At 37.3% G+C, this 14,584-nt stretch overlaps 1 protein-coding gene and 1 long non-coding RNA gene across 2 annotated transcripts; both read right to left on the bottom strand.

Annotated features, from left to right (window-relative positions):
• Window positions 1-5,395: 5,395 nt before the first annotated feature.
• Window positions 5,396-7,104, bottom strand: LOC112421055 (uncharacterized). The gene is made up of 3 exons (XR_003011004.2): window positions 6,995-7,104; window positions 6,277-6,336; window positions 5,396-5,519 (listed from the first exon to the last, which is right to left on the bottom strand). It is a non-coding gene; the product is annotated as an uncharacterized lncRNA (long non-coding RNA).
• Window positions 7,105-10,113: 3,009 nt separating this feature from the next.
• LOC112420811 (uncharacterized) lies at window positions 10,114-10,764 on the bottom strand. Its single transcript, XM_024780505.1, has one exon. The coding sequence runs from the start codon at window positions 10,762-10,764 to the stop codon at window positions 10,114-10,116; it is 651 nt and encodes a 216-aa protein (XP_024636273.1).
• Window positions 10,765-14,584: the final 3,820 nt, after the last annotated feature.

Here is a 14,584-nt window from a genome sequence, read left to right as displayed (position 1 = left end):
ATAGTTAACAAAATAGTTCTAATCAATCCCTTGAGTTAGGACCCTCTTCTCAAACTACATCCCCTAATTCCTTAGGTGGTCTAATAATCTTTGAAGGTTTAAGCACGTTAATCTAATATCACTAACAAACGATTATCCATTCCTAGACTAACCCTGTTTATTAGAACAATTCAATTCTGTCTAAGTAGAAAGCTATGATCAGTAGTCATTCATTCTCACTAAATCATGTTTATATTTGATCAGAATATAAAAAGCATTAAGAACAATTGAATTGAATAAAAACTAAATTGTCATTAATAATAAATAGAGTTTCACAGCAACATGGATCAATTAGGGTTACAAGGATTCATCTCAGACCTAATCTCTAGGAGACTAACCACACATAATAAAAGAATTAAGCAACAAAGTTAAAAGAAGTTACAGAGAGATGTTACACTCATAGGAATTTCTTCAAAATGTGATGCTACTTTTTTCCAAGGTGTGTACGTAATGCTCCAAAAGCGTAGCTTTTCTCCAAATCGTGATTCCGCCGTAATGCTCCAAAAGCGTGAATAAATCTTGTGCTGTAACATCAATGTCCTTTTATAGCCTTGTAACCTAGTTTCTTCCTTTCTCCCCAAGCATGTCACGTATTTCTTTCTTTTCTTGGATCAAACATAAGCCCATATAAATTCTTAAATCCATTGCTTCTTGACACCTCCTGTTTTGCTCTTTTTGATCCTATTTTCTCTTGCGTTTATTTCTTTCCTTGTGCCACATGTTCCTAAAATCGTGTCACGAAATAGCCATCGTGACACATTTTAACCAATGTCGAATGAACCTCATCCTGTGCTCCAAATCGTGACACGTTTTCGACAATCGTGACACGATTTTGCTTTCTTCAAAATCTTCTATTTCTCTTGTTTTCTTTGCTGTTTAAACTTGCTTGTGAACTCAAAATATCATGAAAAAGACTCTAAAAATAGTGAATGACTGACTGTCATCAACCCTTGCAAGAATTGTTGTTCCAAAAGCTGAATGAATGATGGATTGAATTTTGTGTAGCCTACTTATCCAAATATTATCCCACCTTCACCTAAGCCCCATTATAATCCTTTAAGACCTCAAAATGTGCATTGACATTGATTTTGATTGACGTTTAGAAACTTTTCAAGCGTATGGTAATATGTAGGTTGCATGTCGACTGTGTGTGAACCCTTTCATATTGTTGCGTGGAGTTGTGAATTAGTGGTTGCTAACAAGTCAAACTAGCTCATATTTAGCTAGTAAGGTGTTGAAATTTTGGGTACTATCGCTTGATCAGGTAATTGTTATTTTACTGTCGATTGTCAATATTACAAGTAAATTCCTAGAGGACAAGAAATGGTTCAAGTTTCGGGTTGTGATGACAGTCAGTCATTCGTTATTTTCAGAGTCTTTTTTATGATATTTTTGAGTTCACAAGCAAGCTTAAGCAGCAAGAAAAGCAAGAAAAACTGGAGAAACTGAAAAAACGGGGATCGTGTCACAATTACTGAAAAACGTGACACGATTTGGAGCTTTCAAGAAATATGCATTCGGCATTGGTGAAAACGTGTCACGATGGCAAAAACGTGACACAATTATGGAAACCATAATTTTGGTGGTTTTTTACACAAGGAAGAAACGTGTCACAATTTACTTAAATCGTGCCACAATTTTAGGAGCAGTTCTTGCCTATTTAAGCTGAAGACTATTCTGAAGACAAGGGTTACGAATTGGAGAGAGCAAAGTGCGATTTTGAGACCTAAAGACAGCTAGGAGGGCGATTTCTTCAACCTTATCAGTTCATGTATGTTTTGATTCCACTATTGATTATGCTATTTGTAAACTGAATTATGAGTAGCTAAATCTCTTAGAGATTAGGCCTGAGATGATTCTTTGTAACCCTAATTGAACCATGTTGTTGTGAAACTCTATTTATTGTGAATGACTATCTAGTTTTTATTCAATTCAATTGTTCTTAATGCTTTTTATATCCTGATCAAATATAAACATGATTTAATGAAAATGAACGACTACTGACCATAACTTTCTACTTAGACAGAATTGAATTGTTCTAATAAACAGGGTTAGTCTAGGAATGGATAATCGTTTTTTAGTGATATTAGGTTAACGTGCTTAAACCTTCAAAGATAATTAGACCACCTAAGGAATTAGGGGCAGTAGTTTGAGAAGTGGGTCCCAAGTCAAGGGATGGATTAAGACTATTTTGTTAACTATCGTGGAACTAGAAAATCATTCATAAGAATAGGTGTAGTATACCAATTAGGGGAACATAGATGATTCAAAAGACCTGATCTCATCTCTCTTCATATTTTCTAACCAAATCTATATTTTCAAAACGAATCTTTATTTCCTGTTATTTAATTTTATGCAATCAAATCAAATCTAAACAAAATAATTTATACATCCTAAATATTTACTTTATTGATAAATTGAGATTAAATCAGTCCTCGTGGATACGAACTTATTTTTACTACTTCGATAGTATTTAATACGCTTGCTAAAATGTCTATCAATATGCCTCCAATCCAACTTCATATTCCTCATATGGGATAGAAATATCATCGCCTTTAACACATGGTTTCAGAAGCTGACTATGTGGAATGTCACAAACGTTGGTCAAAGTCTGGGCAAAGGTTTTTTCGTTGAGTAAAATATGAAGTTTTAGGTTTAGATGTTGTTGATGGTGGTGGTAATTAAGTTTTAATCCTGCAAGCAAGGCCATGAAATTAAAAAGGGTTAAGCCGTGGTTGGTACGGTGGTCATGGTGTTTGTTGGTGGAAGATGACGGTGTAGTTAAGGAAACTTAGTGGGAGAGTAAGTTGCATGACCAGTGTGATATCGTACTAAAAATTGTCAAACTATTGTCTAAGTTCTTCACATAATATATCTTAATTTAATAAAATTGATAATGTAATTCTTATGATTATCAATTTTATTATTTGAACTCCTCTCTAAGTGTGACAATGGGCCAATACAACATATATATATATATATATATATATATTCCTAAGAGGCATTTAGTATTATTCTAATTTTATGAAGAGTTTTTTAAATTTTTAAACTATTTAATGATTATAATAGTATGAACTTTATACACTATAAATAGATCAAACCATATCTTACTTGAGATGCAAAGAGTGAAAAATATGGCTGAAATTCTTAAGTTTGTTAATGTTCTGATTCTGCTTATTTTCATATTTCTTGTTATAGTAGCATGTGATTCTAGTATTATTTTTCTGCCTTGTATAACAGATAAAGATTGTCCAGATGATAAAAAAATTAAGGGTAGATGTCGTAAAGGCTTTTGTACAAATGGTTGGTTAGGATGAACGAGTTCTTGCTCAAACAAAAGAATTGTACAATATATTCTATGTTAGAATATTCAAGGAGCTGTCATTTTGTATTTATGTATGCACCAAATAATTGTATTTTTCCGCTATTTTCAAAGACCTTAAAGTTATGATTTTATACTATAAGATAAGATAAGATGAATTCAATGCAATGAAATAAAGAAGCAAATAATTTTATTTATAGATATCTTCTTATCTTGTAAATTTGAAGGTATCTCCATGATTGATATTCAGGGCATATCAAACTCTTTTTTTTCCAACCCAACCATCTAAAATAATTCCCTTAATAGTTTAGCTGAAAGTAGTTTATATTAAAAAAAAAATTATCCATTCAAATTTTTAGATGATGAAAAATTCGGAAAGTGCATCATATCATTTCAATTAGGTTACCTTCTCCACATGAATTGTTGTTTTTGAGACAACAATTAAACTAAACTTATCCTCCTCACAACCTCTTCAAAATTAGTCTTTGTGATGATGTGACATCTCTCAAAATGCTTCAACATTGTAAACTATAAGCCATAGAAAGATAACAATATATATATATAGACACACACACTCCGTTTTAATGAAACTTTATTAATTAATAACAATAATTTTGCAGCATCTTATATATGAAGGGTTAGTGTCAAACTTTAGTTTTTTTTCTTCCATAATAACCTTTCATGGAAACACCTTCTCTAGTTTAAATTTCTTTTCTAGGATGTAGAGTTCAAGACCAAGAGTTGTTGTGTTTTAATTTAAATTTATTGAGTATGTTATTTGTTCGGAACCGGTCAAAAGGATCTTAGACCCATTTACTTAGGCCCAATACAATCCAAGCCATATACCACGTTTCACAATATTATTTGCGACACACCCCTTTCCCGCGAAAGGGGTGCACGGAGCAAGCGAGACCAGTTCCTACGAGCCACAACGTTTCTTTGCACGTTCCCGCAATTATTTCTCTAGCGTTTACAGTTCCACTATTTCGTAACCGCCAAACAGGTACACAGGTGTGCCTTTACAACGGCCCTGCAGCCTCCACCTCCCGTTTTTATCCTACTAAAAACCAAAGCTTTCCAAAAAACTACCATGACTGCCAACGGCGCCAGCTCACAAATACGAAGTGAAATTCGTGTCCCTTAACAGAACGGAATGGCATCTTCAACTTATCCTATGGGTACTCCCCGAGAGGAACCCGTACAAATAATTCCTCTCCAAGAAAGGCCTCTGCAAGGTCCTCTATGACTTCCAGAAACGCCAAAAGATGCCACACCAACTGGTGCACTCGTCAGCAACCTGATCCGCACGATTCAATGACAAACATCGTTAATCGAGGAACAGAACCGACACCTAATGGATCTGGAGCAAGCTCTCCAGGTAATTCAAACCAAACAGACTCCTTACTCAACACGTATTAGAAGAGGAAGGAGCCCTCGCCACTCGCGTTCCAGATCCCATCGGCACTCAATCAACGTTAGATCTCTAAGCCATACCAGGAGGTCAACCAGAAGGAGGTCACGCAAACGATCTCCTCCAAGGAGATCCCCACGAAGACGCAACAGACGCTCTTGGTCCCCCTCCAGCTCCGAGGACAATCGCTGTAACATCCCAAATTGTGAAATAATTACTAGCAAAAAAAAAAAAAATCTTAGGAGGAAGAAAGATGGTTGTTTTTTTTTTTTTTTCCTTTTTCTTTCGTATAACAAAATAGGTCGTCGAAGTGAATAGAATGGATCACTGGAGTGGGCAAACAACCCTTTAGTTTATTTCCTTCAAAGTTCCAAACTCCATTAGTGATCCTCCCAAGTGATACACGTTGGAATACAAAAGCATAAGATCACATTCAATTGAAAAACCATTCTTGATTCAAAAGTAGTTTTGGGATTCCTACTACATAAATATTTTAAGTACGAACAGTACTACAACATAAAGGAATAAACAGAAGCATAAAATTTGTCCAACATAACCATCCCTGTTTAGGTTCTCAACAAAAGAAAATAAAAAGACTAAAGCTGATCAACTAGGCTCAACACTAGCATCTAACTCCAGGATGCTCCTTAGACCGGTCACTCTCCACTAAATCAACTCGTCATCAGGTAGGTTATATCGTATCCCCGGAAAGAAAACCATCTCGGTGAGGCAGATTGGGGTTGTCATCTGGTTCAAAAGTAAGGGTCATCTCCAACTAACAAACATAGTACAAATATTCATGCAGACATATATTTCAACAAATAACCAAAAATAATTAAATAATTAGATAGGCCGTACAAACATTACTCAATTTCTTAGTCACCCCTCTTAGCCTTAAGTTACAACTTGACTAAAATGCGTTAGTCCCTAATGGTCAGTCTATATGCAATGCTCATGATCCGGATTTCACCTCTAAACGGAGCCAAATGTCCCACCATTGAACAATATACCCCACCATTGGGTAATAACTCCTAAAAATTCGGTGTTCAGTACCCCACCATTGGGCATTATTCTGAATCACCTAATGCATATGAATCGCCACTACCCCACCGTTGGGTAGTAATTCCTAAAACTCGATGGTCAGTGCCCCACCATTGGGCATTTGTGTGAGTCATCTAATGCATGAAAGTCTCTTTAAATACCCCACCGTTGGGTAATCTCCAAAAAATCAAAAGTCTAATATCCCACCTTTGGATATAGTTTTGAATCGCCATTTCAGTTACTTAAGGTTATTCACCCATAAACAAAGATTATTTCCATTAAAACAACACCACATAAATAATACACATAATATTCATGCCAAAACAACACCACCAAGCTAATTATCACATCACCAATATATAGAACATAGCATTCACTTCAAAACAACAATACTATGATAATCATCACAACACAAATATATTCACACATATACGTACGGAAGCGTGTGGAGTGATGCCCTTACCTTCGTAATAACCGTCGTTAAACTCCTCAAGCGGCGGTCTTTGCTCTCCTACCTCTATACCTTCACAATTAAATATTTTCTAGCTTAGTTTCAATTTCAATTACTACTGTCAAGGCTTGAGTTGCATTAAAATATGACTTACTACCTCTTCATTCTTTCTGATATCTATATACGGCCTCTTTTTATTTTACCCCCTTTTTTTTTGTTAGCACGGTACAGTTCAGCTTAATATACAATCTGCCTAATTCATTTTACTAGAATTCAAAAAGGACCTTCTATTTTTATTTAATAACTCAGTACACTTTAGGCTTGGCCTTTAAAAATTGAAATAAGGTTCATGGTTAAGATAACTAATGCATAGAGTATTAGGATTACCCATCAGAGAACAATTAAGGTGCAACTATGCTACACCAATTAGTAATAGGCCATATAATTGAGACTTCAAGTTAAGGGTTGATTCAAATTTACCATACTACCTCTGTCATTAGGTCTCCTCCTATTTACAATATCTCAATTTACATTTATACTACATTTCTACTCCACTAACAGTCCTTTCATCTCTACAAAACAATTCTTTCTCTTAATTACGGTTTCTATCCTAAACAATTACCCAATTCTCTTAATACTAAACCAGAACAGAAGAAGAGAGACATGACATAATTTAATTCTCTATAACCACAATAATAACAAAGGATAGTGAGAGGGAAGATGTTCTTACTTGTCTCAGCAAAGTGAATTTTTGTTCTCTTTTCTTTCTCCTTCAGACTCTACGTACCCTTTCTCTCTATTTCTCTATGTAACCCGTTTTTATATTATGTTTCTAAGGAGTGGAATGAGTGGGTGAATGGAAGGAGTTAACCAGATAATTAGGAAGGGAGGTTGAAATTTAATTCTCAATTGTGGGGACGTGTACAGGAAGTGAAAATGTGCTGTAACTTATATCACTACTTGCACCTATATAATCAAATAATTATCTATTTTTATTATTGACTTAATTAGACTTTAAAATATTATAAAATATTTTAACTGAACACACTAAAATAAATAGGATAAAATACGGGATCTTACATTCTACCCACCTAAAATAGTTTCGTCCTCGAAACTAACACCGACGAACAGCTCCGGATACTGGTTCCTCATCTTATCTTCCAGGTCCCATGTAGCATCACCGGTAGTTTGTTTCCATATGACTTTGACCAAAGATATTTCCTTGTTCCTTAACTTCTTGATTTTTCTACCCTCAATCCTTGCAGGAGGTACTTCAAATGACAAATTATCTCGTAAGTGAATACTATCAGCTTCAATCACGTGAGATGGATCAAAGATGTACTTCCGTAACTGTGAAACATGGAATACGTCGTGGATGTTGGATAATGACGGTGGAAGTGCAATCTGATAGGCCACAAGCCCTACCCCAGAGATAATCTGATACGGTCCGATAAATTTTGGGGCCAACTTCCGTGACTGAAGAGCTCTTCCTACACCCGTGGTAGGTGTCACCCGGAGAAAAACATGATCACCCTCCTCAAATTCCAAGGGTCTACGACGCTTATCAGCATAATTTTTCTGTCGATCTTGGGAAATCTTCATCCTTTCTCTTATCTTCTTAACTTTATCTGTAGTCTGTTGCACCATTTCAGGCCCAACAATCATATTCTCTCCATCTTGGTACCAACACAATGGGGTTTGGCATTTGCGCCCGTACAATGCTTCATAAGGGGCCATTCCAATACTTGCATGAAAACTATTATTGTAGGTAAACTCTACCAATGGCAACACACTGTCCCAACTTCCTCTATCATCTAACACACAAGCTCTTAGTAGATCTTCTAAGGACTGGTTGGTTCTTTCAGTCTGTCCATCTGTCTGTGGATGGTATGCCGAACTCAATCTCAACTCGGTCCCCAAGGCTTCATGTAAAGCTCTCCAAAAGTGGGATGTAAACTTTGGGTCTCGATCTGAAATAATGCTTGATGGCATGCCATGGAGTCTCACTATCTCTTCAATGTAGATCTCTGCTAGCTTGGCCACATTGTAAGTGGTCTTGACAGGTAGGAAATGAGCCGACTTAGTTAGTCGATCCACAATTACCCAAATAGAGTCATTCTTTTTCTTAGTCTTAGGCAATCCCGTAATGAAATCCATTGAGATGCTAGTCCACTTCCATTCTGGAACCTCTAATGGTTGTAACATTCCCGCCGGTCGTTGGTGTTCCACCTTGGCTTTTTGACAGGTCAGACACGATGTAACATACTCTACCACTTGTTTCTTTATCCTAGGCCACCAAAAGTTCTGTTTCAAATCTTGATACATCTTTGTCACACCCGGATGAATGCTCAATTTACTCTTATGTGCTCCATCTAAGATTGCATTTCTTATTTCTGACACATCGGGCACACACACACGTCCATTACATCTCAAAATATTATCTGGTCCAACCTTAAAATCCAATGCTTTCCCTTGTACCATTAATTCCCTTCTTTCTTGTATGAGCTTGTCATCTTGATGATTTGCTATCTCTTCCATCAATCCATTGGAAATCTTAATCATACTCTATTTCAACCTTCCTGGTGAAGAATCTGCTTCTAAATGTAAATCACGAAACTCCTCCCACAATTCCTGCTGTCTAACCATCACTTCTGCTGTAGCAGCAAGGGCATGTTGTCTGCTTAGAGCATCTGCTACAACATTAGCCTTTCCAGGATGATATTCCAAACTAAAGTCATAGTCTTTGAGAGTATCCATCCACCTTCGATGCCTCATATTGAGCTCCTTCTGATCGAATAGATATTTCAAGCTCTTATGATCACTGAATACCGTAAAAGTACTTCCATACAAATGGTGTCTCCAAATTTTCAATGCAAAAATTATTGCAGCCAGTTCCAAGTCATGAGTGGGGTAGTTCTTCTCATGAGCCTTTAATTGTCGTGATGCATAAGCCACCGCCTTTTTACCTTGCATCAAAACGCTACCTAATCCATGATGAGAGGCATCACAATACACTTCGTATAACTCATCTGGTTGGGGTAGAATCAATATAGGTGCTGTTGTGAGACGCTCCTTCAATAACTTAAAACTCCCTTCACATTCCTCTGTCCAAGCAAAAGGATGATCCTTCCGAGTAAGTTGTGTCAATGGAGCAACAATTTTAGAAAAGCCTTCAATAAATCTTCGATAGTAGCCGGCCAAACCGACAAAGCTCCGGATATCGGTGACGGTTTCAGGTCGCTTCCAATCAACTACTGCTCTCACCTTTGCTGGATCCACAGCAATACCATTTTTCGAGATTACATGGCCTAAGAAATTCACCTCATCTAACCAAAACTCACATTTCGATGGGTTAGCATACAATTGCTTCTCTTGTAGCACAGATAAAACTTGTTGTAAATGTCCCTCTTGTTCTTCTCGGTTTTGTGAGTATATGAGGATGTCATCAATAAACACTACAACAAATTTGTCCAAAAAGGGATGGAATATTCGATTCATGTAATCCATGAATACCGCTGGTGCATTTGTTACCCCGAATGGCATTACCAAGTATTCATAATGTCCATAGCGTGTCCGAAATGCAGTCTTTGGAATATCCTCCGTCTTGACTCGTATTTGATGATACCCTGATTTTAAGTCGATCTTAGAAAATACCTTGGCACCACAAAGTTGATCCATAAGGTCATCGATACGCGGCAAAGGGTACCGATTCTTGATGGTTGCCTTGTTGAGTTGTCGGTAGTCCACACAAAGTCTAGAGCTCCCATCCTTCTTCTTTATTAGTAGTACTGGAGCCCCCCATGGAGAGACACTCGGTCGGATGAACTTCTTCGACATCAACTCTTCTATCTATCCTTTAAGTTCACTTAATTCTGAGGGAGACATGCGATAAGGTGCAATAGAGATTGGGCCAGTTCCCGGATGTAGGTCAATGGAAAATTCTGTCTCCCTTATTGGAGGTAATTCTGGAACATCAGACGGAAAAACATCTACAAACTCCTTGACTATCGGTATATCCTCCACTGCATTCCAATTTGTCACTTCCACACTAGCCAAAGCCGTGTACTCCTGATTTCCATCTTTCAACGAAACTTTGACATGATATGCAGTTAAGAATTTAGCCAAACCTGAGTCCGGAAAAATCACCAATTTACGGCCACAGTCCAACATAATGTAGTGATATGATAACCAATCCATTCCAAGGATGACAACAAGATTTTTCAGGGGTAAACATATTAAATTAACGAGAAACTTCTTATCTAGAATAGTTATAGCACAAAGCATACAAGCAGTATCTACTGTCACAATTTTGTCAGCCGTAGTGGTAACCATCAAATCAAACGGTAAAGGGGAAGTAGACAATTTCAAACGTTCCACATAATCCATAGAAATAAATGAATGCGTGGCTCCAGTATCAAAAAGGACGGGTAAAATAGTACCTGCAATCTCACATTCTCCTTGAAAGGACTCATTCGGACGAGTGGCACCTTGTCCATCCATAGAATACACTCGACCCGGTGCAGTATGACGCGTAACATTATTGGAATGATTAGCAGCTCCAACTTTTGGTGCTTTACAATCCTTAGCAAGGTGTCCCGACTGGCGGCAATTGTATCATAAATCTCCCATTGCGGTACAATTGTTAGCATAATGTCCTGGATCTCCACAACGGAAACAATAGGGCTTTGTAGTTGAAGAGTCACCCTTACTTCCAGGGGTTGCAGTCATGGGACGGTATTGCTCCCCTCTGGACCCTTGAGGGCGCTGATACGACTTCTTTCCTTGTCCTCCCTGTCCAGCATTCTGGTGATTTGATCGGATCGGTCCCCCAATGTTGTTGTTTCTCCGACTTAATCTCTTATTCTTCATCGCCTCTATTTCTCTGCACTTTTCAACCAAAGGCTGGAATTGTTGAATTCCCAAAGGCATCACCATGTCTTGAATTTCATCCTTAAGCCCCTCTTGGAATCGATGGCACATGTAGGCTTCATCCACGGTCTGACGGAAGAACTTGAAGTACCTAGATAGCGTCTCAAACCTTGCTGCATATGCTCCTACCGTCATGTTGCCCTGTCGTAACTTCAGAAAATCATCACCCAATTTAGTTCTTGCACTCTGAGGGAAAAATCTTTCCAAGAACTTGGCTTGAAAAACCTCCCAAGTGATTTCCTCTTGAGCATTCTCTAACATACTTTTGGCATTTTTCCACCAATACTCTGCATCACCAAGCAACAGATAAGTGGCATATTTCACCTTAGAATCTTCAGGACAGTTAATCACATTCAAAATCTTTTCAACTTCTTGTAGCCACAAATCAGCCTTCTCTGGGTCCACTTCCCCGTGGAATTGGGGTGGATTGTGACGACGAAAATCAGCCAAGCCCCTTGAATCTGCTGCCCTATCTTCTCTCTGTTGTTTCAACTGATCCCGCTGAATTTTGGCGACAGTTTGTGCAGCAACCGCCGCAGCCATGTCACTCATCGCCTTGGCCATCTGAGCATTAACATCACCAGGGGTTCCAGTAGTAGCGTTAACCCGTCTTGGAGGCATTGCTTCCTGCAACACAAACTAATCAGTACTCTTCCTTCAGAAATACTTATAGAGCTACTAAGACCACAAATTCCCACTACCCGACCATGATCAGCTTACGACTCACCCAACAGGCCGGTTATGACCGAACTGCTCTGATACCAAAATGTAACATCCCAAATTGTGAAATAATTACTACCAAAAAAAAAAAATCTTAGGAGGAAGAAAGATGGTTGTTTTTTTTTTTTTTTTCCTTTTTCTTTCGTATAACAAAATAGGTCGTCGAAGTGAATAGAATGGATCACTGGAGTGGGCAAACAACCCTTTAGTTTATTTCCTTCAAAGTTCCAAACTCCATTAGTGATCCTCCCAAGTGATACACGTTGGAATACAAAAGCATAAGATCACATTCAATTGAAAAACCATTCTTGATTCAAAAGTAGTTTTGGGATTCCTACTACATAAATATTTTAAGTACGAACAGTGCTACAACATAAAGGAATAAACAGAAGCATAAAATTTGTCCAACATAACCATCCCTGTTTAGGTTCTCAACAAAAGAAAATAAAAAGACTAAAGCTGATCAACTAGGCTCAACCCTAGCATCTAACTCCAGGATGCTCCTTAGACCGGTCACTCTCCACTAAATCAACTCGTCATCAGGTAGGTTATATCGTATCCCCGGAAAGAAAACCATCTCGGTGAGGCAGATTGGGGTTGTCATCTGGTTCAAAAGTAAGGGTCATCTCCAACTAACAAACATAGTACAAATATTCATGCAGACATATATTTCAACAAATAACCAAAAATAGTTAAATAATTAGATAGGCCGTACAAACATTACTCAATTTCTTAGTCACCCCTCTTAGCCTTAAGTTACAACTTGACTAAAATGCGTTAGTCCCTAATGGTCAGTCTATATGCAATGCTCATGATCCGGATTTCACCTCTAAACGGAGCCAAATGTCCCACCATTGAACAATATACCCCACCATTGGGTAATAACTCCTAAAAATTCGGTGTTCAGTACCCCACCATTGGGCATTATTCTGAATCACCTAATGCATATGAATCGCCACTACCCCACCGTTGGGTAGTAACTCCTAAAACTCGATGGTCAGTGCCCCACCATTGGGCATTTGTGTGAGTCATCTAATGCATGAAAGTCTCTTGAAATACCCCACCGTTGGGTAATCTCCAAAAAATCAAAAGTCTAATATCCCACCTTTGGATATAGTTTTGAATCGCCATTTCAGTTACTTAAGGTTATTCACCCATAAACAAAGATTATTTACATTAAAACAACACCACAAAAATAATACATATAATATTCATGCCAAAACAACACCACCAAGCTAATTATCACATCACCAATATATAGAACATAGCATTCACTTCAAAACAACAATACTATGATAATCATCACAACACAAATATATTCATACATATGCGTACGGAAGCGTGTGGAGTGATGCCCTTACGTTCGTAATAACCGTCGTTAAACTCCTCAAGCGGCGGTCTTTGCTCTCCTACCTCTATACCTTCACAATTAAATATTTACTAGCTTAGTTTCAATTTCAATTACTACTGTCAAGGCTTGAGTTGCATTAAAATATGACTTACTACCTCTTCATTCTTTCTGATATCTATATACGGCCACTTTTTATTTTACCCCCTTTTTTTTTTGTTAGCACGGTACAGTTCAGCTTAATATACAATCTGCCTAATTCATTTTACTAGAATTCAAAAAGGACCTTCTATTTTTATTTAATAACTCAGTACACTTTAGGCTTGGCCTTTAAAAATTGAAATAAGGTTCATGGTTAAGATAACTAATGCATAGAGTATTAGGATTACCCATCAGAGAACAATTAAGGTGCAACTATGCTACACCAATTAGTAATAGGCCATATAATTGAGACTTCAAGTTAAGGGTTGATTCAAATTTACCATACTACCTCTGTCATTAGGTCTCCTCCTATTTACAATATCTCAATTTACATTTATACTACATTTCTACTCCACTAACAGTCCTTTCATCTCTACAAAACAATTCTTTCTCTTAATTATGGTTTCTATCCTAAACAATTACCCAATTCTCTTAATACTAAACCAGAACAGAAGAAGAGAGACATGACATAATTTAATTCTCTATAACCACAATAATAACAAAGGATAGTGAGAGGGAAGATGTTCTTACTTGTCTCAGCAAAGTGAATTTTTGTTCTCTTTTCTTTCTCCTTCAGACTCTACGTACCCTTTCTCTCTATTTCTCTATGTAACCCGTTTTTATATTATGTTTCTAAGGAGTGAAATGAGTGAGTGAGTGGAAGGAGTTAACCAGATAATTAGGAAGGGAGGTTGAAATTTAATTCTCAATTGTGGGGACGTGTACAGGAAGTGAAAATGTGCTGTAACTTATATCACTACTTGCACCTATATAATCAAATAATTATCTATTTTTATTATTGACTTAATTAGATTTTAAAATATTATAAAATATTTTAACTGAACACACTAAAATAAATAGGATAAAATACGGGATCTTACAATCGCGATACCCGGAATGACCATAATGCATACGGTCCATTTACACGACGTATCCAAGAAGCTCCTATCTCCTGCGGGCTGGAGAATTCGTCTCAGATGGACTCCTACGATGGAACTGTAACACCCCGTTAACCCAACAACGCAATTATTAAATGAAATCAGAGTTAAACAACTAACGGAATGCCACACCGCTTTTCAAAATTACAAAATAGAATAAAATGCTATTTATTTAACTTCAAAA

This window comes from Medicago truncatula, chromosome 4 (assembly GCF_003473485.1).
Source record: "Medicago truncatula cultivar Jemalong A17 chromosome 4, MtrunA17r5.0-ANR, whole genome shotgun sequence".
NCBI lineage: Eukaryota > Viridiplantae > Streptophyta > Magnoliopsida > Fabales > Fabaceae > Medicago > Medicago truncatula.
Note: the sequence above shows the minus strand (reverse complement) of the source record. Positions and strands in the feature narration are given on the sequence as shown.

Excerpts from the sequence above, each read along its gene's own strand:
- LOC112420811 (XM_024780505.1), bottom strand. The coding sequence starts at position 10,764 with ATGGATGGACAAGGTGCCACTCGTCCGAATGAGTCCTTTCAAGGAGAA.